At 35.0% G+C, this 26,156-nt stretch overlaps 1 protein-coding gene across 2 annotated transcripts in view; it reads left to right on the top strand.

Moving 5' to 3' along the window:
- The window catches only part of Dsc1 (desmocollin 1), a 32,544-nt gene that overhangs the window by 3,939 nt on the left and 2,449 nt on the right, over positions 1-26,156 (top strand). The window contains exons 3-13 of one of the 2 annotated variants that reach the window (XM_010643391.1): positions 265-482; positions 1,659-1,778; positions 2,612-2,767; positions 7,155-7,299; positions 9,438-9,604; positions 10,820-10,954; positions 12,379-12,564; positions 17,930-18,189; positions 18,339-18,481; positions 23,745-23,957; positions 24,423-24,671. In XM_010643391.1, coding sequence (XP_010641693.1) covers positions 265-482; positions 1,659-1,778; positions 2,612-2,767; positions 7,155-7,299; positions 9,438-9,604; positions 10,820-10,954; positions 12,379-12,564; positions 17,930-18,189; positions 18,339-18,481; positions 23,745-23,957; positions 24,423-24,671 — 1,992 coding nt within the window. The remainder of the gene's footprint in view (positions 1-264; positions 483-1,658; positions 1,779-2,611; positions 2,768-7,154; positions 7,300-9,437; positions 9,605-10,819; positions 10,955-12,378; positions 12,565-17,929; positions 18,190-18,338; positions 18,482-23,744; positions 23,958-24,422; positions 24,672-26,156) is intronic. The other variant, XM_010643395.1, reaches the window with a different exon arrangement.

Below are 26,156 nucleotides of genomic sequence, written 5' to 3' on the forward strand. Positions count from 1 at the left end.
GTGTGTGTGTGTGTACTAGAAAAAGTGAAAAGACTAAACCTACTGACACTGGGAAAATAATTTGCTTTTTAATTTATGATGAAAGCCATGAGAAATATGTGCTCACTAATTTAATTACTTCATTTTCATGGCCCCTAAGTTTTAGTTGAGCAGGTGTAGCCACCCCTTTTTGCTTCTCACGCACTAATCACTGTTGTCATTCTAGCCAAACTCGTTCTATTCCTGTTTCACTTGACATGCTGCTGTGAAATATCTTCCCTGCAGTGGATCTGAAGAAGTATGCCAGGTCGGACTCTGAAATCTCTGGTTCCGATGCCAACAAACATGACTTTAGAGTGGATAAAGATGGCACAATTTATGCAAACCGTGACCTCCATTTGCCTCCTAAAACAACTTTTACGATTTTAATAGAAAACCATCATACAAAGGAACAGAAAGAGGCAGGCATTGTACTGGAGCTAATTACAGAAAAGGTACAGCAAGTATTCCAATCATTTTGCACATTAATGTATTTATGGGGCTCCTTCATGTTGTGTACTTCTTTTCAGGTTAAAATTGCTGTCCTTGAACTATTGTTTTTTTTGTGCTCATAATTCATATAGGTGAAGACTAGACTCTGCAGGAGTAGTGGAGCTATTTACAGAGCTGTATAATGATAACCTACTCTTGCAGGGAGAAAGCCAAACTATGGAAGGTCCCAGATAGTGTTTTGAGACGAGGCAGTGAGAACAAATAAGCTGAAGGACAAGTGCAGGCAGAGATGGGTCCAACCTCAGCGGGAAGAGCAGCAGGCTAGGGGCCTTGCACTCCACCCTGAGAGGCTCGCTCCCGATTCACTGTGGGTTTGAGACTCTTTTGAAAGAAGAGATAATCTACAACTTCCTCCAGTTGCAATAGAAAATTGCACGAAGTCCTTCTCTTGAAAGGGTAAGGAAGTGGCCAGTTCAAAACACTGGTCTGCCTCAGCCCCTCAGTCATTCATTTTATTGCAGTGAATGTTGGTGGTGTTCCTGGGAGATGTTTGCTGGAACACACATCACACTTCATTTTAAGAAAACTCAGTACAGTGATTTTAGTCTTATAAAATCATTTATTAATAAGCAATTTAATTTTTAAACGAATCTCTGAGCTAAATTATTTTGGTCCTCTTCATTGAATCTAAAATACACTTAAGTATTACAAAACAATTTTTACTCAAGTTGTGAAGAATCTCCACATTGTATAAAATAAAACCTACTTGGGAAAATGCTGCCCTGTGTCTTTATTTGGGCTATAAATTCTTGCACTGGAGAGAGAGCTTGGTTATACCATTTCTCATGGAATAAAATCAGTTCTCAAATATTTGTTAATGGATTTTCTATTGGGGGCCTATGTCAAGATGGCATCTTCCTCAATGCCCTGTATGTTTCTGATTATTAACTAGCTAAACCAGGGACCAGAAGACACCCTAGAAAATGAGGTAGCCTGAGGTCAAAATTGTGTGTGAGACAGTTTATACAGGTCTTATTACTAAAAATAGAAATGTTTCAGGGGATCATTCATAATATTATTATGTATCAACCTTACTTATTTTCTCCATATTGATGCATATGTGAAAAATCACAATTCCAAGCATGAAAAACAATGCTTATATTACTTTTTTTTTCCACCAAATGTAGTCTCGTAGGAAAATACCTCCCCAAAACACATCCCTCCGGCGCAGTAAGAGAAGATGGGCTCCTATTCCGTGCTCACTGATGGAGAACTCATTAGGTCCATTTCCACAACATGTTCAGCAGGTGCGTTTCATCTTTTCTGTGATTTCATGTATCTTAGAGATTTTGTTGTTAAAACTTTCCATTTGAAAGTTGCACAGTATATTGAATCAGAGCTTCAAACGACTGCTAGTAATAGGATCATCTGTTCACCAGAATTAGGGTCACACAGAAGTGACCCAATGTATTTTATTGCTCTCTTACAAAACATATGTACATTTAGAACAAAGTTTCATATCATGAGTGTCCTGTGCCCATAGGCTTATATCCAAATTCACTCAAATGCTTTGCTAAACTTTTAACACTCATGTACAAGATGTTTACAAGGTTTACACAATTCAACACTTGCTTAAATTAACACTAAGCTCCAAAATCTGATCATTTTTCTGTTTGCCATATAAGGCTGTCTCACTGCCACATAGCTGAAATAAAAGCATAAGAGTGTTTGGGATTACACAGTTTCTGAAGAATTAATTTGAAAGAAAAATTGCATTACTTTTATAGTACCTTTTTAGTCATATAATTTCAGTTCCAAATGATTCAAAATCACTGAAAAGGCTACTATAATGGGAGTAATGGTAAATGAGTAGGAATGATATAGGCATAGCACTCCATGAACTGTATAGCTATGCAAATAATAAAACAATTTAGGATCAAATGTGACAGTTTGTAGTGTTGCTCATTACAAAGTGCAACAAGAATTTGCAAAATATGGGAGATGGAGAGATAAAAAAGTAGAGGTGAGAGAAACAACAGGTAAGTAGAAAAGAAAGTAAATGATAACAAGTAAAGCACACTTAGGTTGAAGATAGCATGACATTTTTCTTCTGGCCTCAAATTGTCATTTATTCTTCTAGATTCAATCTGATGCTGCACAGAATTACACTGTCTTCTACTCCATAAGTGGACCAGGAGTGGACAAAGAGCCCTTCAACCTGTTCTACATAGAGAAAGACACTGGAGATATTTATTGCACAAGAAGCATTGACCGTGAGCAGTATGACCAGTTTTTGGTATGATTGTTGAAATATTTATTCAAAGTTGTATCTTTCTTATTTGCTTATGATATTTTGGTGGGGTTTTTTTACACGTTTTAAAGTTAAATATTTGATTTAATTTTGGAAATATTTTTAATATGCAATATCAACTTCAAATTCCTAATACTGCCATTGCTACAAAAGAGATGGTAGATAAAAAACAAGGAAGTAAAAGTGGGGGAAGACCCAGGAAATACAATGACAGAACTTTAAAGAACAAATTCTGGTCTGTAGAATGCTGGGGAAGTAAATGAAGGGTTTTATTGAGTTCAAAGTTCTTTATGATATAATACCTCAATTAGCCTCAACTATTACTATATGCTATAAATCACATAAGAATTAAAAAAAACCCCAAACCAGCAACCAACCAACTAACCAAACAAACAGACAAACGAAACCTCAGGCCTAGAAGCTGTGACTTAATTGTTCTGAGCCCTGATCTTTAATTTGTTCTACATAGAGAAAGACATAGTGCACTGACGGGGGGAGTTGTTTTGTTTTGTTTTTTCGAGACAGGGGTGCACATTGTAGCCCAGGCTGAACTTGAACTCCTGATCCTCTTGCCTCAATCTCCTGAGTGCTGGGATTAGAGGCACACACAGCATTGTGACCAGCTAGAGATACCTTTCATGCAAAAAATATTATTTGTGAGCCTTATAATCAATTTTGGTAGGATTACAAAATATTTATTCAGAATTATATCTTTATCTTCAATTTATTAATATTTTATCTAGAGATACCTTTCATGCAAAAAATATTATTTGTGAGCCTTATAATCAATTTTTGGTAGGATTACAAAATATTTATTCAGAATTATATCTTTATCTTCAATTTATTAATATTTTCAGTGTGGATTTTTCTATGTAAAATATTTAATATTATAAATATAATTAATATTCAACATGTAAACTTCAAATTTCTATTGGTGTCACTGCTACAAAAGAAGACAGTAGGCATAAAAAAGGAGACAAAAGTAGGGGAAGAGGTATAGAAAATATATGACAGAATTTTAAAGAGCAGATTTTGATCTGCAGAGTTCTAGTGAAGTAATTACTTTTATTTCATTCAAAGTTCTCTATAATATAATACTCAGTTATTGTCCATCATGATTGTATGTTGTACATGCTATGAAAATTAAAATCTTTTTAAAAATCCATGGTTTTCCAGGGCCCATGCTTAGAAATTGGGACTTAACTGTTCTGGTCTGGGGCTCAATTATCCAAGGTGACTCTTAATGTAGACACAGCATGGTTTGATCTTCACCCTGAGTGCTTAGTGCTTCTATTTTTTCCTCTTTCACCTACTGTTCATCAATGAAATCCTTGGGTTTCTTCTTATTTCCTGAGTAACCCAGAAAAAATTTACCAGTCTATCTTATTCTAGCCCAAAACAAATTGTCTTTAGAAAACTAAGTCCTTCTGCTCTTGTTTCAAATTATACCTATCTCTCCAGTGTTTTGATGTCTAACGTGATGTATGAGACAAATTTACAGTGGTTTTAAGGGATGATGATGACTGATACTGATTAAACCCTTGTTATTTTGAAAGAGAAGGTAATGACGTTCTTTGCAAAATTCCTCTCAGCAGCTATTTGCATTTTTCCAAAGAAGGCAGCAATTTGGCAAAATAGAAAGTGAAAGGGCTGAAAGAAATCAGGTCTTTCCAGATCCAGAAGAATTCAAAGGAGAAAGAAAATTGCAATAACAAGCCTGTGAGCTTTAAATAACAGTTTTCTAACCTGGCTAAAAATAATTCTAATATTTATTAGTCTTGCTATACTAACATTTAACTCTACTATTTATTGCTTTTAATATAAAGTAATGGCATCTAGTGTGCAAAACCATTACTTTTGTTGAGCTTTTTTAAGGTCTTTCTAAACACTAAGAAGATAGAATTCATTATTCCATTATATTGATATGACTGGATTTTCCTAGAGAGTTGGGCTATTTTAGAATGTTCGACTACTTTCCTAGTTTAAGTCGTCCTGTTTACTATAGCAATTTCAATTATAATTTATTTTGGAGATACTTGGTTCATACTTGAAACAAAATCATTGCATCTGTATCAATGGCATATCTAACCATACTTAACGTGTAGTCAAATATAAAGGAATAGTATTTCAAAGTCAAGTATTATTTCTTTGACCGAAAAGCTCAAAAGTGACAGCATTTTATGAAATACAAGTGCACATCATTCATATAGGAAGAAAGGGAGGAGCACAAGGACAGCTGGGGAGGACGGTGCCTGGATGTCCAGGGTGTGGCTTTGAAGATGATGGGGATGTCAGTGGTGTGGTGGTGACAATGGTGCAATAGTGATGCTACATCCGGGAATTCCACTCCTGAGTTTGACAAGTTTTTGAGGAGTAAGAAAAAGACATCAGTTTGGCAGAAAAACAAATATAAGTTTTATTACCTAAAAAGCTCATAGGGTTGTTTGGGGAAAAGTGAATACAGAAGCAGGGAGAACATAGATGTTTTTGGTTTCCTTTTTTATGTATTTATTTTTTTACAGAGAACATAGATGTTTCTGGTTTCTTTTTTATTTTCTTTTTACAGTATGGGGAATAAAACCGAGGGCCCTGTGCATTCTAGGCAAGCACACTCACCACTGAGCAACATTCCTAGAAGGTTATTTTTAATACTTTTTGTTCCCTGTAGGAGTATAAATTCATTCCATTAGATCAGATTGGCAGAAAAACAAATATAAGTTTTATTACCTAAAAAGCTCATAGGGTTGTTTGGAGAAAAGTGAATACAGAAGCAGGGAGAACATAGATGTTTCTGGTTTCTTTTTTATTTTCTTTTTACAGTATGGGGAATAAACCGAGGGTCCTGCGCATTCTAGGGAAGCACACTAACCACTGAGAAACATTCCTAGAAGGTTATTTTTAATACTTTTTGTTCCCTGTAGGAGTATAAATTCATTCCATTCTGCATTAGCACAAATGGTCAAATGGCGAAATTTAACCGTTTAAACAGTTAACACAATAGTAAGGGTTTGATGGTTCCTATCACAGAAAGCTAGTAGATCACTGAAGAATCTGATTAGGGAGCATCATGATTGAAATTGCATTTTATGAAAATAGAATCTGATTTCTGAGTGCTATATAGAATGGAGAAGGTCAGGGAGGTCAGGTAGGACAACTACGGAGGAGTCAATCTGATTAGGGAGCATCATGATTGAAATTGCATTTTATGAAACTAGAATCTGATTCCTGAGTGCTATATAGAATGGAGAAGGTCAGGGAGGTCAGGTAGGACAACTACGGAGGAGTCTGGAAGCCACTTAAGTGTGGGACATTTGGAATTGCATGGAGGTGACGGCCGTGAGAATAGCAAAGAGAAGTTGGATGATAGGACCGCAAAAGACACACAGTCTCTAGAACTCAGCAACTGAATAATAGGCCTAATGAAAATGAGAGTCTGAGACCTGAAATTTCAATCCTAATTCATTTTAGAGATGGTTGTGGTAAGCAAATCAGGGAAATCTGTCGTAAATAATCAAGTAATAGAGAGTTTACTTTAGGCAGGTTTAGGGGAAGTAAATGTATTTTATTAAATATTTTACTGAACACTTCTTATGCATAAGCCAGGTAAGGAGAGCACAGAAATGCTTGGTGAAATTTAAAGAGGAAAAAAAATTCATTAAATCTTGGTGGTTAAGATCGTGATATATCGTTTAGAGAAGGGTTTTTAACTATGTGTGTGCTTTTATGAGGATTTTTATTAGAAAGATCCATGTTAATGATAGAAAATAGGAAAGTACATGCAGAGACATTGATCAGAAATAATTTATACATATATATAATCTATAAACAAACATTGTACTTTAAAAAATGTTTGTTACCAGCCTATCTGGAGGAAGCCTACACACACAATAGAACAGGGTGATAGGATTTTTATTAGAAAGATCCATGCTAATGATAGAAAATAGGAAAGTACATGTAGAGACATTGATCAGAAATAATTGCGATATATATTTATACATATATATAATCTATAAACAAACATTGTACTTTAAAAATAAACTTTAAAAAATGTTTGTTACCAGCCTATCTGGAGGAAGCCTACACACACAATAGAACAGGGTGCAGTTAATTCAGAGAACCTCTGGAGTTCGTGGTGCTTGGAAGGCAAGATGCTTTGGGAAGAAAATGCGAATTAACCCCTGCCGGAGACTGAAGCCATATCGCAGGCATACAAACACCCCTTTGGGATCTCTACTCTGCGTCATTTCTTAGTCATATATTTTTAATGACACGAATGATTTTTTTAAGTGACACAATTTGCCTTGCTGCCAGGCTCACTATTGTGCACTATTTGTCACTTGAGGACCAGCCAATGGTACTTTTTTTCTTCCAGGTATATGGCTACGTAACAACTGCAGATGGCTATGCACCAGACTATCCACTCCCTTTGCTATTTAAAGTCGAAGATGATAATGATAATGCCCCCTATTTTGAAACCAAAATGACAGTTTTTAGCGTGCCTGAAAATTGCAGATCCGGTAAGTTCACATATTAGAGCGGTCTGATAAGAGGGAGGGGAGAGGAGGAGAAAGAAAAGGGCTGTGGAAAGAATTAAGATGTGTTATGTACATGTACCAACTCCCTACAATGAACGTGCGCATTGTGTCCTGCAAACGTGTACTGATTTAAAAAATTCAAAAAAAAAGATCGACAACAATTACTATAATTTAAAATGTTTAAATTCATCATTGCATTTCAAAATGTTTAGGTATTTCTGACAGCATGCACTTTTTTCCAGTTAGAAGTTGATGCTATATGACATCCCTATTAAGGCTCAAATAGCTGTGAGCAAATTTTCTTAAATTTGAGATTCATAATATATATATTAAATCTGACTCAGTTCTCTGTGGGGTTGGTTGTTGCCAGAGCGAAGTTTGGCATGCAGGTGGGTGCTTAGATGTTCTGTGATGGGGGAGGGTTGCTTGGTCTGTCATTTGGAAGAAATCTTGTGTTCATTACAGAAGAGACTAGCCTGGAATTCATAGAAAATATGACAAGGGAGCTATGAGGGACATTTTCCTGGGAGAAGTTATTCTTTCATTTGTTTATTTATTCATTTTTTTCTTAATGATTATTTATCTAAGAATATCTGAAGGCTAAATGCCGGCAAAATTCACCTTTCCCTTTTAATCCAGAAGAGTGACAAAAGAAGGTGACAATTAAAAAAAAAAGATATGGGAACATTTTATGGGATCAAGCAATATTTTTCAACTGACACTTGAAATTCAAAGTTTGAGTTTTGTGGGTTACATATGTGTGATATCAATCTTTATTGAAATAATGTCAGTGTTGCTTTTCTGAATTCTCTTTATTAAAAGATTGTTGTACATTAGCTTTCATTTTAGTCTAAACTTTTATCCAGTCTTTCATATGACAAAAGATTTTTGCCTCAATTAAATGCTTATTAATATTTAAACAACCATGCAGAACATTGTAAAATGCTGATTTTCAAGGATGTACAATATATAGCTTCTAGATTTATAAGACCATATGTTTTGTAAAGATAAATTTTTTTGTTCAGTTTGCTATGCCTCTAAAAATACATTAAGTTTCTAACTAGCTAGATTAATCACAATGAATTTACATGCACAACAAGTGTTATTTATATTCTCCATTTTTACCATGTGAATGTGTCATGGGCGTATTTATAAAAATGATGTAATTGGAATCTTTATAGATTTTATATATTTTCTAGGACTCAAATATATATGACATTATAACAACAGATGTATACTGATAAGATTTATAACAATATAGATATTGTTTTTCTTGACATACCATTCAAATAAATTCAAAAATAAATTACCTGGCTTGATGCTCTTTGAAGCCAAGATTATAACATAGGCCTACCAAAAAGCATAAGATAATTTATTTTAAAAGTTTGTAAGAAATGTCACTAGCCCTCATGACCTCCTCTGTTCTATTGCCACATATGCACATATGTATAATATTTGTCTCACAGTCAGTGGATTGCTACAGCAGTATTCCTACTACTTTCATGTCTGTGCAATGAAGTTTATCTGAATGATAGTTTGGTGGATAATACTTATTACATAGCTTAATAGTTACTTCCTATAGTAATAATTCAGAAATTTATTGCAATGTAAAAATAAAATTTTTGTTTTCACACACTAAGACCTATCTCTAACTAACATCATTTGTTCGGACTGTAAAAATGACAAAGTATACAGAGAAGGTCCCATCCAAAAATAGCCCATGCCCTGGGGTAGTTGGTTAGGGGAAAGAATTTGAGAACTACAGTTACCAAACACAGGGTGGGGACTGTCCTCACATGTGTGAAATATGAGAAGAGAGAGCCGGGGATTTGGCTCAGCGGTGCATTGGCCTGCCTTGCAAAGACCCGAGTTCAATCCCTGATACCAAAACAAACAAACAAAAATGAGTAGAGTTATTCACCCCCTAATTGAAGTTCCAAGGAAGAGGCGCTTGGAGATGTTCTACAGAACATTTATACACCCCTGAGATTTTCTGTGAAACTGACCATTTTTTGTGATTTTGGGTACAATTTGCTACACTAATGCTTCAGTGTTATTTTTTGTTTATAATTCAGGTATGTCATGACTTGAATTTTTGACAAACTGATTTGTCTAAACAGGCACTTCTGTGGGACAAGTGACTGCCATAGACCTTGATGAACCTGACACTCTGCATACTCGTCTGAAATACAAAATCCTGCAACAAATCCCAGATCATCCAAAGCATTTCACCGTACATCCAGACACAGGTGTCATTACTACAACTACACCTTTACTGGACAGAGAGGTAATGGATTGGTTAATTAATTTCATAGTTATTAAGCTATATAGACTTTGATACTGAATTCCCAAGACAAGCTACAGTATGGCCACTGTGGCCTCCTCTCTAAAGCATTGCCAAGGCTACAGACATTGGATCGGTACAAAGTATGAGACAAAGTCTCACTTGCTGCCATTGACCTGATTTCACGTATCAATGGAAAGTGTATTTTATTTGTATTTTTTTAGAAATTAATTTTATTTGACTCCGAATTATTTAATTTTTAAAAAATTAATAAGGGCCTAGGATTCAGCTCAGTGGTGCTGCCACCTGCCCTGGAAGCACAAGGATCGGAGTTCTAGCTCCGGTACCCCCACTGCCAAAGTTAGTAAACTTCATTTATTAAAGCAGTTTGAGTTTCATGGGGAAATTGAGCAGAGCAAGCCCATGTTCTATGCCTACCACATGCTCAGCCTGCCCCAGGGTTAACATCTGCACCCCAGTGATACCTTTGTTACAGTTAGGAGAGCCATAGTGACACAGCTTTAGCACCCAAAGACCACAGTTTACATTAGGTTTGTCCTTGGATCTGTGTATTCTGTGGGTTTGGACAAATGCATAATAACGTGCATCCATCCCTGCAGTATCATGTAGAGAGATTTCACTGTCTTAAAAATCTTTCGTGTTCCTCCTATACATCTCTTCCTCCCAAACTCCACTGATCTGTTTCCTATCTCCATAGCTTTTACTTTTTCTGAATGCCGTATAGTTGGACTCGTACGGCATGTAACCTTTTCATATTGGCTTATTTACTCTAATAATTTACATTTAGATCATTTTCATGTGTTTTATGGCATGGTGGGTCATTTCTCTTTAGTACTGAATAGTGATCCATTGTTTGAATGTACCAGTGACTCCCAATTATTCATGAAAGGAACTTTAGTTTCTCTCAAATTTCGGCAATTTTACAGAAGAATTTAACCGACTGGCAAATCTGTTTTGTGTCTATGTTTATGGTGTTCTTTAAAAAAACTTGCATGGTATTCTTTAAAAAAACTTATATTTAGGTCTAGAGTTGTAGATCTATGGGGGAGCATGTGCTTAGCATGACCAAGGCCTTGAATTCAATATATATTACATATGCACATTAAAATAATATTTGTAAAATAATTGCAGCTCTAATAACTGCAAGTTATAGGAAATATTGTACATGAATGTACCTTTTGCTTCTTTGTTTTCCAGAAATGCGATACTTACCAGTTAATCATGGAAGTGCGAGATATGGGGGGCCAACCTTTTGGTTTATTTACTACTGGAACAATTACAATTTCACTTGAAGATGAAAATGACAATTCACCATGTTTCACAAAAACTTCTGTGAGTATATCTGTCCCTCTGACTCATTTATTTGGATTCCGTTTTTCAAAACAAATGTAGAATTTGTTAGCCCTGTGAAATCCCACATTTTGGTTTAAGTGGCTTTCACTTACAAATAACACAGAGAGGGAAATTATTTCTGATGCCACAGAAGTAGTGATGTTCTGGGTCCCCAGGAGATGCTCAGTCTTTGATACAGCTCACGTGGTTCCTCTTTTCTGGATTGTTCAGAGCACATTCCTTGGACTGAATTTATTTCATAAGGTGAACAAGAAGCAGTCCTATCACTGATGTCCTCCAGTTTTTAAAATGAGAAAGAAACTGCCTTCTTATTTTCTGCTGGAGTTTGAATTTATGCTACACTCCCCTATCCCTTAGCAAACTTTCTTTTAGGCTGTAACAAGGAAATGATTCTTTTTTTCCCTGAAGTGTTACTGAGTAACCGTCTGTTTTGTTCATTAATTTACACCAAAGTATAAGTCAGAAAATGAAAATCCTGCAATCATTATGATAGTCATAGTCTGTGATGTTTTTACATTAATTCCTATAATGTGTGAGGATATTTTTTTCCACATTTCATATGAAGAAATAAAAGATATAACTTGTCAAAGATCTCATAAGTGTTTACAAGGAATAACTAGGATTCAAATCTAGATCCAAATGCTATCATCCTTCTATGAATTCATTGTATATCTCTAGCAGGCTTGAATTTATTACCTTTTTATTATTTTAATAATTTATGCTTCTTGTAATCATATTTCTTCTGTGGGGGAGAAGTTCATGATTTATTTCCTCAAAGAAAACTTTTTGCTTAAAGTAGTTATTATTTAATCAAAAGAAAATTTTAAGATAGTAATGTGAAAGTAAGTAACCCAGTAATAAACCAATATATATTCTCACTATGTAAATATATTGAGTTCTCAATATATTAATACAAAGCATGAACTCAGTGCTTACTTTGTCTAAAATGGAGAATAAATTGTAAATGCTGTAAAAGTTCTGAGAAGAGACAAATCTGAGGACTGCAAGGTTCTGGAAAATCATGTGAGAAATTCAGAAGTTAAGATTCGTGTAGACTTTGGAAAAAATGAGAAAAAAACAGTTTAAGAGGAAAGAATAAGATATGCATTAAATTTATAAATCCTTTCTCAATATGAGGATTCACTTCCATATCATTTTTTTTCTTTTTCTTTAAATATATAGGAGGGGAGGAGGGGCGTGAAGGGAGGATAAGGACAAGGGAAAAAAATGAGAACCAAGACCTGTCCTGTAAAGGTACAAGATCCCAATAATGAATGCAACTGTACTGTATACCTAAAATGTACCAATGAACTCAATAAAGAAAAAAAAAAGAAATATAGTTTTTAGAAAAGAGTACTGTTAGAGCTATAGATTTATAACGTAACATGGCATTTCTCCCCCAGTATTTTGCAGAAGTAGAAGAAAACAGAATAGCTGTTGAGGTTTTACGGATGAAGGTACAAGACCAAGATTTAGCCAACACTCCTCACTCGAAGGCTGTATACACAGTCCTACAGGGAAATGAAAACGGTAACTTCCAAATTACGACGGATCCAAAAACGAATGAGGGAGTCTTGTGTGTTGTCAAGGTAAATAAACAAAATAATGAAGTTATACTTTAAAGCAGTCTAACTTGGGCTTATGCATTGATATTAAAAACAACTCCATACATACATGACTACAATGTTGCAATAATGTTGATTTACACTGGTTTACATAAACCTATTTCTTTTATTAAAATTACCTTCATTTTGTAAAGGAGTAGGGAAGGGGGAAGAATAGGGGAAAGGGAAGAAGGGAAAAAAATACAAGAAAAGGAAAAAATGGAAACAAAGTCTCTGTGAACAGGAAGCGTGGAGGGGGTGAAGGGAGGGCCGGGGTATGGGGATAAAATAAGAACCAAGATGCATCATGTAGAGGCACAAGATCCCAGTGATGAATGGAACTGTACTGCATACCTAGAAAGTACCGATAAACTTAATTAAAATTACCTTCGTTTATTTTCTTAGAAGAAACATGACTTTCCTCATATCAGGCAAAAAGCTAATTGTTCTATATGTAAAGAAAAGAAAAGGCTAGAAATATTGAATACTAAATCAGATATTTACCTCAGAGAAGATTTTAGTTACTGGTTACTCTTTGAGTTCTTCTGTCCGTAGACCTCACTAACCTCTTGCCTATGTTCCCTCACTGCTTTCTTAGAGACATCAGATGTTAGACACTTCATGGAGAAACGGTGTTTTCTCCTAAGATTTTCATTAAATATGATTGCATTACATTGCATATTCTTTCACTAACTTATTTTCTTTTTTGCCTTCTAAATTTCCTTCTTTCGCTATTTCTTTCACCCTTTGACTGTTGTTCTCAGAAGTCTTGTAATTGTCTAGTTTGACCACTTCATGTAGAGATTCAGCAGACTTTAAACGCGCTATGAAAATGTGCGGTCACATGTCCTGCCATCTAAATACTCAGAGCCACTGTTTCTACACAGTCAAATACTACATGATTATTTCATGCATTACCTTGGAAGGGTTTTTGGAATACAGTTCTCTCACATGACGGGAAATGGAATAATCGGAATATCTGAAAATACTTTTTGTGCATTTCTAATAATAAACTTATAATAAGAAAAGTGAAGCTAAGATCTTTGAGAAGTGAGGAAGAAAACTGATTGACTCCTAAAATCACTAATTTTACATTTGACGATTTTAACATTGTAGGAAACTGATTACTAACCTATATTAGCACTGACATTTGGTAACGTTTTATTTTATTTAATTATTATTTTTAATTGCGTTTATTAGTACATTTTAGGTATACAGTACAGTTACATTCATTATTAGGATCTTGTACCTTTACATGACAGATCTTGGTTCTCATTTTTTTCCCCCTTGTCCCTGACCTCCCTTCACCCCCTCCTTCCCTCCCCATTTACAAACACTTTATTTCCATTTTTACATTTTCTCCTATTTTTTTTCTTTTCCCTTATTACCTTTCCCCTACCCTTCCCACTTTCCCTACAACTTTAGCCCTTTTCTCCCTTTTTCACATTGTGAAGTATCTCATTAGGATCTTACATACTATTACAGTTTTTCATACCAGAGAAACTATTTGGTATTTACACATGTGTGACTTCTTAATTTCACTTAGGAGTATATCCTCAATATGTATCCATTTTCCTATGAATGAATCTAATTTCTCATTCTTTATGGTTGAGTAGTATTCAATTTTATAGAAAAATGATATCTTCTTTATCCAGTTTCCAACTGATGGGCAAACGGGCTGTTTCCAAGTCTTAGCTATTACAAACTGTGCCACTATAAACATAGGTGTACTTATATCACTGTGATATGATTCTTTTAATTCTTTTGGAAAGATACCCAGCAGAGGGATGGCTGGGTCAAGAGGAACCTCTAGTTCCAGCTCTTTGAGGTATCTCCATATTGATTTCCACAGTGGTTGCACCAGTCTGCACTCCCACCAACAATGGAGAAGGGTTACTTTCTCCCACAACCCCGCCAACATTTGTTATTGTTTGATTTCTTGATAGCAGCCATTCTTTGTGGGGTGAGGTGGAATCTCAGTGTTGTTTTCATCTGCATCTCTTGAATGACCAGTGATGTGGAACATTTTTTCATATATCTACTTGCTGGTTTTACTTCTTTGATTGAGAAATATCTGTTCATTTCAGATGCCCATTTTTGAATCGGGTCCTTATATTTGGGGGTGGTGATTGTTTTGAGTTCTTTATGAATTCTAGATAATAGTCCTTTGTCTGAGGAGCAGCTGGTAAAAATTTTTTCCCACATTGTAGGTTGTCTCTTAGTTTTGTTGATGGGTTCTTTTGCAGTGCAGAAGCTTTTTAATAAGATGAGATCCCAGTAGTTGACTCTTTCTGCTAGTTCCCGTGCTACTGAGGATTTGTTCATAAAGTCTTTTCCTGTGCCAGTGTTTTCAAGGGTTCTGACTAACTTATCTTCCAGCAAGTTTAGTGTTTCTATTTTAATATTTAGATCTTTAATCCACTTGGATTTTAATTTAGTGCATGGTGAAAGATAAGGGTCTAGTTTTAATCTCTGGCAGGTTGAGATTCAGTCTTTCCAGCACCATTTATTAAAGAGGCTATCTTTCCTCCAGTGGGGATGGTCAGCTCCTTTGTCAAAGATGACGTAGCTGAGTACATCTGGAGTTGTTTTTGTGTCTTTCAATCTATTCCACTGATCTTCAGGTCTGTTTCTTTGCCAGTACCATGCTGTTTTCATCACAGTGGCTTTGTAGTATAGTTTCAAATTGGGAATTGTTATACCTGCTGCCACATGTCTTTTAACTAGGATGGCTTTTTGGATTTTTTCTTCTAGTTCTGTGAAGTATAGTGTTGGAATTTCAATTGAATTGACATTGCATTGAATCTGTATAGCAGTTTTGGTAGTATGGCCATTTTCACTATGTTGATTCTTCCTACCCAGGAGCAGGGGATATCTTTCCATTTTCTTATATCCTCTTTGATCTCTTTTTTCAGAGTGCTGCTGTTTTCAGTGTAGAGGTCTTTTGCTTCTTTTGTTAGATTGATTCCTAGATATTTCATTTTTTTGGATGTTATTGTGAAAGGAATTGTTTCCCTAATTTCTCTCTCAGTGAGTCTGTTATTTGTGTACAAGAAGGCTATTGATTTTTAGGTGTTGACCTTACCTACTCTGCTAAAAGTGTCATTTAAGTCTAGAAGTCTTTTGGTGGAGTTTTTTGGGTCTTCAATGTAGAGTATCAGATAGTCAGCAAAAATGACAGTTTAATTTATTCCTTTCCTATCTTTATTGCTTTAATTTCTTTCTCTTGTTTAATTGCTATGGCTAATGTTTTCAGAACTATATTGAAGAGGAGTGGTGATAGTGGGCATGCATGTCTTGCTCCTGATTTTAACATGAAGGTTTTCAGTTTTTGGCCATTTAATATAATGTTGGCTGTTGGGCTTTCATAGATAGCCTTTATTAAGTTGAGACATAGACCATCTATTCCAATTTTTTGCAGAGTTTTTATCGTGAATGGGTGTTGAATTTTGTCAAATGCTTTTTCTGCATCTATCGAGAGGATCACATGGTTTTTGTCCCTGACTTTGTTAATATAGTGTATTACATTTATTGACTTACGTATGTAGAACCATCCTTGCATCCCTGGAATAAATCTGACTTGGTCAGCATGTATGATCTTGATGATCCTCTGTATTCTGTTTGCTAGTATTAAGGATTATTATTATTATTGTTGTTGTTGTTGTTGTTGTTATATTATCATCATCATCATTATTATTATTATTAAGGATTTTTGCATCTGTATTCATTAAGGAGATTGGCCTGAAGTTCTCTTTTTTAGTTGCTTCTTTCCCTGGTTTGGGAATCAAAGTGATACTTGCTTCCAGGAATTAATTTGGAAGATTTGTTTCCCTTTAAATTTCATTGAAAAATTTGAAGAGTAATGGCAGTAGTTCTTCTCTAAATGTCTTGTAAAATTCAGCAGTGAATCCATCAGGACCTGGGCTTTTCTTTGTTGGTAAATTTTTAATTACCTTTTCAATTTCACTGATTGTAATTGGGGTGTTTAAAATGCTTTTATCTTCTTTGTTCAACTTTGGTAATTCATAAGTATCTAGAAATCTGTCCATTTCTTCTGTGTTTTCCATTTTATTAGAGTACAGGTTCTCAAAGTAGGTATTGACTATCCTCTGGATTTCTGTTGGATCTGTTGTGACTTCACCTTTTTCATTCCTAATTGCATGGATCTGAGCCTTTTCTTTCCTTTTTTTGATAAGGTTAGCTAAGGGTTTATCAATTTTATTTATTGTTTCAAAAAACCAACTCTTCAATTCATTTATTTTTGTGTGTTATTTTCTTAGTTTCCATTGCATTGATTTCTGCTCTAATCTTTATAATTTCCTCTCTTGTTTGAGCTTTGGGTTTTTCTTGCTCTTGTTTTTCTAGGAGTCTAAGATTCATCATTAGGTTGTTTATTTGAGCTTGCTCTGTTTTCCTACTGTAGGCATTCAGTGCTATGAATTTTCCACATAGAACTGCTTTTATTTTGTCCCATAGATTCCTGTATGTTGTATTGGCATTTTCATTTATTTGTAAAAGCTGTCTGATTTCTTCTTTAATTTCCTCTGTGATCCATTGATTGTTCAGGAGAGTGTTGTTCAATTTCCATGTGTTTGTGAAGTTCCTACGGCTTTTTTATGCTATTGATCTCCAGCTCGATTGAACTATGATCTGATAATATACAGGGAATAACTTCGATTCATTTGCATTTATTCAAACCTGTTCTGTTAGCTAGTATGTGGTCTATCTTGGAGAATGACCCATATGCAGCCAAAAAGAATGTATTTTCTGATTTTGTGGGTTGGAACACTCTATTGACGTCTATTAAATCCATGCTTTCAAAAGATGAAAATAAAGTGCTTGTAGATGGGGAGGGGAGGAGGGGGTGAATGGAGGGCAGAGGTAAGGGGAAAAAATGAGAATCAAGACTTGTCATGTGGAGGTACAAGATCCCAACAATGAATGTAACTGTACTGTATCCCTAAAATGTACCAATAAACTCAATTAAAGCTGGAAAAAAAAAAAGCTTGGTTCAGTTTTAGTATTTTGTTGTTGATTTTTTGCCTAGATGATCTGTCTATTTGTGATAGTGGGTATTTAGATCCCCCATTACAATTGTATTAGTGCTTATTTGGTTTTTCATGTTACTTAATATTTGTTTTGTATAGTTAGGAGCATTGGCAACATTTTAAATGTAAAAATTTTTCAATTAGCAATAATCATGTCTTGGATAAACCCCATCAGTGACTACTCTGCCACTGTGCAAAGCAATTAAATGTAAAAATGATATTTCCTTTGTGTTAAATCTTGGAACCCTAAGCCTTCTGTATAGTGATATCTATTGATTGATAAAAATATGTTTATTGAACAGCCGCTGAACTATGAAGTCAGTCACCAAATTATTTTGCAAATCGGTGTACTTAATGAAGCACAATTCTCGAAAGCAGCGAACTCACCACTGCCTACAATGTGTACTACAACTGTCACTGTCAAAATTAAAGACCGTGATGAGGGTCCTGAATGTCAGCCACCAGTGAAAGTGATTCAGAGCAAAGATGGCCTACCTGCTGGCAAAGAACTCCTTGGCTACAAAGCTCTGGACCCTGAATCACGCAGTGGCGAAGGCTTAAGGTGATAGACTTTTCAAATGCTCCTTAATTTTAATAGAGTCTGAGTTGATTTTAAATTTAGGAGAGTTCAATGTATAATTCAAAACGATAGCTCTTAAGATCATGTCTTCTCTTCAACTTGATTGCTTACCTTTGATTTCTTTGAATTAGGTATAAGAAGGTACAGGATGAAGGTAACTGGTTTAACATTGATGAAAGCACCGGAAACTTGAAAACTGTAAAAGTACTAGATAGAGAATCAAAATTTGTGAAAAATAACCAGTACAATGTCTCAGTAGTGGCAGTGGACTCAGGTGAGTGCCATTTTCTAGAAATAAAATATAAATATAGAATATGTTTCTAAGAAAACAGTATTTTCATTAATGGGATCACAACGCATATTGCAAAACATTATGGCTGTTTATTTTATTGGAGCCACCCAATTTGGGTGGTGGTGCATCTGTAGGCAAAGCTGCAAGAGAGGAGATGGCCAAAGTCTAAGTCTGTAGGATGGATTTGGTTTATGCAGAGGAAACAGTTGCATATTCAAGAAGCTCCAATTTTTTCATGAGTACAGGCTTAGATTTTTATGGATTGAATATGGTGAACGAGTTCAACCTAACACTCAAGCTCTAGGTAGGTTTGTTTGAAGCTGTTCTTAATGGAGGATAAGTCATTTGTCCTATTTGTTTTTCTTTTCTCATCGAGTTTATTGGTACATTTTAGGTGCACAGTAGTTACATTCATCATTGGGATCTTGTACCTTTACATGACAGGTCTTGGTTCTATTTCTTTCTGTGTGTGTGTATGTGTGTGTGTGTGTGTGGTACCGGGGATCGAACTCAGGTCCTTGCATTTGCGAGGCAGGCCACCGAACCGCTGAGCTAAATCCCCTGCCCTTGATGATATAGGTTGCCTGAAAGAGTTAAGTCCTAGATTGTGGTACCAGGGATTGAACTCAGGACCTTGAGCTTTCGAAGCAGGTCACTGAACCACTGAGCTAAATCCCTGGCCCTGGTTCTATTTCTTTTTTTTCAGCTTTAATTGAGTTTATTGGTACATTTTAGGGATACAGTACAGTTACATTCATTGTTGGGATCTTGTACCTCTACATGACAAGTCTTGATTTTCATTTTTTCCCCTTACCCCTGCCCTCCCTTCACACCCTCTTCCCCTCCCCATCTACAAACACTTTATTTTCATCTTTTCCTGGTTCTATTTCTTAAACAAAGGAGCAAATGATGACTCTTTTTTTTTCCTGTGGTTTGCAATCTCTGAAGTTAAATCTAGAATCTATTCTGTAAAGAATGTTTCCAAATATTGTAGTGATTGCAAAATCCTTTTAAACTGGGCCGGGGATTTAGCTCAGTGGTTTGGTGGCCTGCCTTGCAAGTACAAAGACCCGAGTTCCATCCCTGGTACCAAAAAAAAAAAAAAAAACCAAAACAAAAAAACCCTTTTAAACATATGTTCCTCTCAGTAAATCATTTTAATATGTTCATAAGGTTAGAAAGTGTTTGCTAGTATGTTTATTTAAGCTACACATACCACTATGCTAGCATATTTTATGTATCAAAAGACATACACAAAATAAATATAAAAATATAAATAGAAGTTGCAGCACTTTCCTCCATCATATCAGTCACACACACACACACACACACACACACACACACACACACCCATGAGACAGTTGGGCTTCTCTGACAGAGCATGTACGTAAACTGGATGTTCAAATCAAAGTAGTTGACCCAGCAATGCTATAGTCCATCTTTAAAGCATCATTGATTGGCTTAATGAATGGGCAAATATTGGAATAAAAACGTATCAAATTCCATGGAAATTAACAAAGATGAAAGGAAGCCGTAAAATTTCATGTTTTAATAATTTTATCTCTTGATATTCTGAGAATAAAATACCCATATAGTGTTTTCTCAGATATTATAATCTTACTTTTTTCTGCTTTCATAAAACAAAAGCCTCTCTACTGCACTATTTTATTTTATATGCCTTCCACATAGATTATCATAGCCTTTTCTGTTTGAAATCGAGTTCTTTAAAATGTTCAAATGAATGGCAATGACGACTTCTGCGATTATTCCTACTAGTCTTTGGCCCATCCTTAAAGCCTTTTAATCACTCTTGCACCGGGAAAAATGTGCTAGAGGGGTGACTAGCATACTCTGAAGTGCTCTAGAAGGGTACTTTACCTGTTCTAGTGTGTATTCTATTCTTCTAACCAGCTTTTAAGATCAATTTCGTACAAGCACCCTTTGTTTTTGATTAAACCAATCCTTTAAGAAGCCTCTAGAGAGTTTGGCATATATTTCTTTAATGCAGATACTGAGTGTTATCATTCCTGCACTCATTGAGAGTCCTGTCTCCAGGTTATAAAGTTCACTAATTCAGGGAGTATCATGGTAGTATTTGGAACAAATGCTGTCAATGCAGAAAACTGAGCTCAGAAATTGCAAAATAGTCTCTTAGTTTGGGCTTCTAGAAAAGGAACTTTCTTAAAATAACAAATACTGCAGGGCTGTAATGTGGAAGTGGTAAACATTTTGTGTGTAAAATCTAAAATGAACACGAACACACTGCTGGAAATTAATAGGAGGGATGCATATTGTAGCTTAAGGAGAAAGCACCTGGGCCAGGGATTTAGCTCAGTGGTTCCACTGCCTGTCTTGCAAGTGCAAGGACCCATGTTCAATCCCCAGCACCCCCCAAAAAAGAAAGAAAGCACCTAAAAGTTTTAATCACACAGTAGACTTGATTCATAATGTAGTGAGCTTTTGGTTTCTGAAAACATTTAAATAGCAATGGAGAATTAACATTTTAAAAAATTGTCCTTTGTTTAAGTGTCATTAAATTGGAGTTATTGAGCCCCTATCAACCTACCAGCTCTGTGACTGTGACATTTGCTACTCATCCATACTTGTCATTTGCTTCTGTACTTCATTTTAAAATAACTTTTGAAGTAGACAAATATATCTAGTTACTTTTTCATGATGTTCAGCCCTTATCAGTAATTAATTTCAGTTCTGGTGAAATGTTACCTTGAGCTCTTTATAGTTTTGGAAATCTAAGACTTTCTTTTCAGGCCTGGCTTTGACTGATATCTATTGTAATAATTTCAAGCATCTTTCATTCTGTTTTAATCAGCCAGCTTAGAACAGAAGTTATGATAGAAAATATTTTTATGTGGGAAATGTTAGTTGAATACAAGATGAAGTGAATCTTTGCTTTCCTACATTTGTCATATATTATTTAGATGTTTAAAGTGTGATTTCTTTCTACTTTTTCCATCGAGAAAGATCATCTGCTTACATTTAAAAGTTAAAATTACAGAACACACGTCAGCTCATATGTAGTGTTTGTAACAACATTTTTTTATTTTAAGAAAGGCTTCTTACTAGATGTGGTGGCTCATGCCTGTGATCTACCTAGGAAGCTAAAGACAGAGGGTCACGAGTTTGAGCCCAGCCTGGGCAACTTAGTGAGGCCCTATCTAGAACAAAACAAAACAACAAGCAAAAATAACCAAATTGAAAGGCTTCTTTCTATATCATTCATTTCTCTGTTGGTTTGCTGATTTTGAAGTTTTTACTTGTATTCAGGTTTATTTACATTTTTCTGTAAGTCTGAAAATATTGAAGGTTTTTGTCCTTATAGGTTTCTTTTAATGTGTCTCTTGAACTATTCTTTCAATATGTCTCTTCACTGGATATTTTGAAGCCTGCTTATATTTATATTCTATATAAATATACTATATATATATATATACACAGTATTTTATATAGGTAAATTTTATATAAGTAGTTTAAAAACCACTTGCATAAATTAATATTATTTAACAGAGAAAAATCTCTAAACTATATTACATACTATGATTTAGGGGTTCTTTCAAACTAAGAAAAGAAAGGGCTGGGTAATATTTAGCTCAGTGGTTTCACCACCTGCATCCCAAACTAAGGAAAGAAAGAGATTATATTTGCATAAGATTGTAGTATTTATGATAAGTTCAGCATACTTATTTCAAAATTTTAGGCTAGTATGAATGTAAGAAAATGAGAAATTACAATACTTTTGTTTGTTTCAATTTTGAAATCATACCATTCATGGAAGTTTATTATCCTTTCACAAATGGTAGAATTTAAAGATGTTTCTTAACTTCATTATTTCTAAAGTACAAATTATAGGCTATACTTTAATTTAAAGTATTGCTTGAGATTTATGTGTTCAGCATTAGGCAAATAGTAGTGGTAATCAACATATGAGTAAGACAGTTCCTGTTAACAATAACCATATTAATTGAATTAGGGTCAGGGTACAAACTCATTTTTATGACTTATTCATTTACATCTTTTTACAGCATAAAAAGAGTAACTGCATTATGTTCAACTGAGTAGCATTAATTTTCAATTAGTCAAGAAACATTAGGCTCCTCAGGTGAATTCAGTGGTATGTTGGTTCATAAATGCTTTTGTTTGCAATTTGATTCCCAAACAAGCATTCAGCAAAATTTTTTTTTTGTTTGTGAACTCTGCATGGTGAGAAACAAGACAGTGGCCGTCTTTCCTGTATAAAAACAAACGTGGCCATCTTTTCCGGAATCGTGGAATGAATTAAGTTCTTGAACCTAGGCACCCCTGTATGTCTTACCTTTTTACACGTTCAGTATGCAGCTAAAGTAGGAGCAAATGATTCTGAGAAAACAAAGGAGAATGGGACTCCCGTTCTCTGCAGAAGTCACAGTTTCATGAGGATGATAGGGTTGTTCTGTGGAAGTAGCTCAGTTGTAGAATACGTGCTTGGCATGTGCGAAGCCCTAGGAATAAAATAAAATTAAAATAAAGCAGGTGTTATCAGGCAAAAACAAAAGTATTCTTGGCAGTGGTAACAGAATGTACCAACACAGACAGGAAGGAAAGTCCCTAGATGGTTTGATGAAAATTTTTATAAATTTTGTTTGTTTTGTTTGTTTTTTGGTATCGGGGATCAAACCTGGGACCTTGCACTTGTGAGGCAGGTGGGAGAACCACTGAGTTAAATCCCCGACCCAAGTTTTATGAATTTTGAGCAAAAGATATATGAGGAAAAAAAGAAGCTGAGAAGATAATTAATAACCAAATATGAATATGAAGTACTTTTATACTAAGGATGAATATATGCTCTTCCTCCTCTTCCTCCTCTTCCTCTTCTTCCTCTTCTTTTTCTTCTTCTACTGGGGATTGAACTCAGCACCTTGCATTTGCAAGGCAGGCGCAGAGCCACTGAACTAAATCCTTGGACAAATATATGTTTTTATAAAGAATGTAAGAAATCAGTTGTACAAAGGTTATTCTGTATTTACATTCCTCATAATCTTACATGATTTAGTGTTAAAAAGCACCTGTAAAGATGTCTGATCCAGTCATGAGTCTTCCGGAAAGAATGGCAGGTCATTATTTTATAACTATGTCTGAGGTGTAGGAAGCTATTTGAAAGCAGATATCAGTTGTGTATTATATATATGTGTTGGAAACAAATACATATCCAATAGAGAAATAATTTTTTTTATTGTTTTATTTATCTTAGTTGGCCGATCCTGCACAGGAACATTAGTAGTTTTTTTGGAAGATTATAATGATCACGCACCGCAAATTGATAAAGATGTGACCATTTGCCAGCAAAATCAAGACTATGCAATTCTGGAACCTGTAGATCTAGATGGACCTGAAAATGGTCCGCCTTTTCAATTCTTTCTGGATAATTCTGCCAGCAAACTTTGGACTATACATCAGAAGAATGGTAAGAAATTATGCTAAACCTTTTAATCAACAGTGGCTCAAGATGTTTGATGGTCTTTGACCTTAGTTTAGTTTATTGTAAAAATACACATTCATTTTAGGAAATTATTTTATGGACCCTAAGAAAAAAATATATGTTATATATATGAATTCTGTACATATAAATTACACATACACTATATATATTATACTTAGAGACTCATGTTCAATTATCTTTTATGAACACATAGATCCATTTTACACAATTATCCATATAGCATGTTAAATGTCGATTAGCCTAATATGAGCATAAGATAATATTAACTTTTTCTGGTCCTATGAGAAATCAAAGTAATTTTTAAGAAAGAAAAGTGATCCCTTAATGTTTTTATTTCCAATTACTCCCTTCCGATAATACCAAGTAGAAATACTGTTGCTACTGAAAAGTCATGTCACTGTACATTCTCTCTGCCTTTTGTTTTTCAAGGCACAAGTGCCATTCTTCGTGGAAGAGGACATCTGGAAAATAACTACTATTCTGTGCCTATCCAAATACAAGACAGACACGGTATTTCTGCAAAACATGTATTATCAGTGAAAGTATGTGACTGCACAACTCCATCTGAATGTAGAATGAGTTTGAAAGACGACAGAGATGTTAAAGTATCAAGTTCAAACGTAATTCTTGGAAAGTGGGCTATTCTTGCCATGATTTTGGGTTCTGCATTGTTACTATGTAAGTATCATTATCTGCAATGTCTTAACTAAAGTTTTACTGATTTTTACTTTAGTCAGATTTCTGTTACCATAACAAAATGTCTTCCGTAACAATCTATAAGAGGAAAGGTTTAGTTTGGCTCATAGTTTCAGAAGTTTCTGTCCATGGTTGATTGGCTTTGACCTTACTTTCGTTTATCATAAAACCTTTAGTTTATCGTGTTGATTGGCTCTGTTGATCTCAGTCTGTGGCTGGAAGCATGTGGTAGTTCAGAGCTACTAGCTTCATGGAAACTGAGAAACAAAAGACAAAAAGGGAAAGGGTTCTCAGTGTCCCCTTGAAGAGTGCATCCCCAGAGACTGGACCTTCTTCCACGGGCTCCACCTCCTACAGGTTCTGTCCCCTCCTGACAGAGATGGGGTCCAAGCCTTTCACACATTAGCACATCATTTGGAAGGATGCTTGCCGAATGATGGGCAGTTGAGCACAAAATATATGGCAGTTCTTCATATTAATGACACGTATAGCCTCTGGCACAAGTGTCCTTTTAAAGGTCTTATACCTACTTCATAAATTGGGGTCTTGAGTCATAGAAGAAATATTCGTAACGGCACATTCAAATGTTTAAATTAAGTTGCAGGGGGTAGTAGCCTTAGTTCTTTAATAATTAGCTGTGAAACATTGGAAAAATCATTTCTCCTTCCTTGAGCATACTTTTTCACGTGTAAAATGAAGATGTTGGATAAAATTATTGAGTCCTTCCCGTATTAAATAGTATGGCCTTTCAAGCAGCCAAGTTTACTTAGGGGACAGATACGTACAAAGAACATTAGTGAAAACAGGGTACTGCAAAATGTAGTTAGAGGGCTAGGAATTTAGCTCAGTGGTTCCACCACCAAACAAACCAAAACAAACAAAAACAACAAGGAAAAATAAAATGTGTTTAGACATTTGTATTCCATATTGTTAATAAAGGGATTCAGTTTTCACTGTAAGAAAACTCCAATGAGTTCAAATGGTCGTAATATGAGCCATTGCAGAAGGTAATGCAAGGAAAGGACTTTATGATTTTTGTACTCTTAAAACTGCTTTTTGGAGATGCAAAAGCAGTAAAAACATTCCTTACACTTAGCTATCTCTCAGCTACAAAGAACCATTACATTTATGACTTGTTCCTTAGTCTTAACTGTATCTTAATTCATTTTGGTTTTAAGTTCAAATTGAACTGAATATTCCTGTTAGCAGTGTATTAGTTGAATGCTCTCAAAATTAGAAAGTTGTTTAGTTGCCTTTCTAGTTATATTTATGTCTAAAGTTCTTGGCCTTGTTCTCAGCCTTTTAAATATAGTATGTATAATTTTAAACATCAATAATACTTTCTTAGGATTCAGTCAAATGAAGTTACTATTTCTATGTAAAGGAAGTAAGGGATAGATAAAAGTTAATTTTGAACCTGGGAAGGGGATTATTATTAATGGAAGGCAGAAATGATTAAATAGCTAA

Source organism: Fukomys damarensis, unplaced genomic scaffold, assembly GCF_012274545.1.
Source record: "Fukomys damarensis isolate Sample0158 unplaced genomic scaffold, DMR_v1.0_HiC HiC_scaffold_30, whole genome shotgun sequence".
Classification (NCBI taxonomy): domain Eukaryota; kingdom Metazoa; phylum Chordata; class Mammalia; order Rodentia; family Bathyergidae; genus Fukomys; species Fukomys damarensis.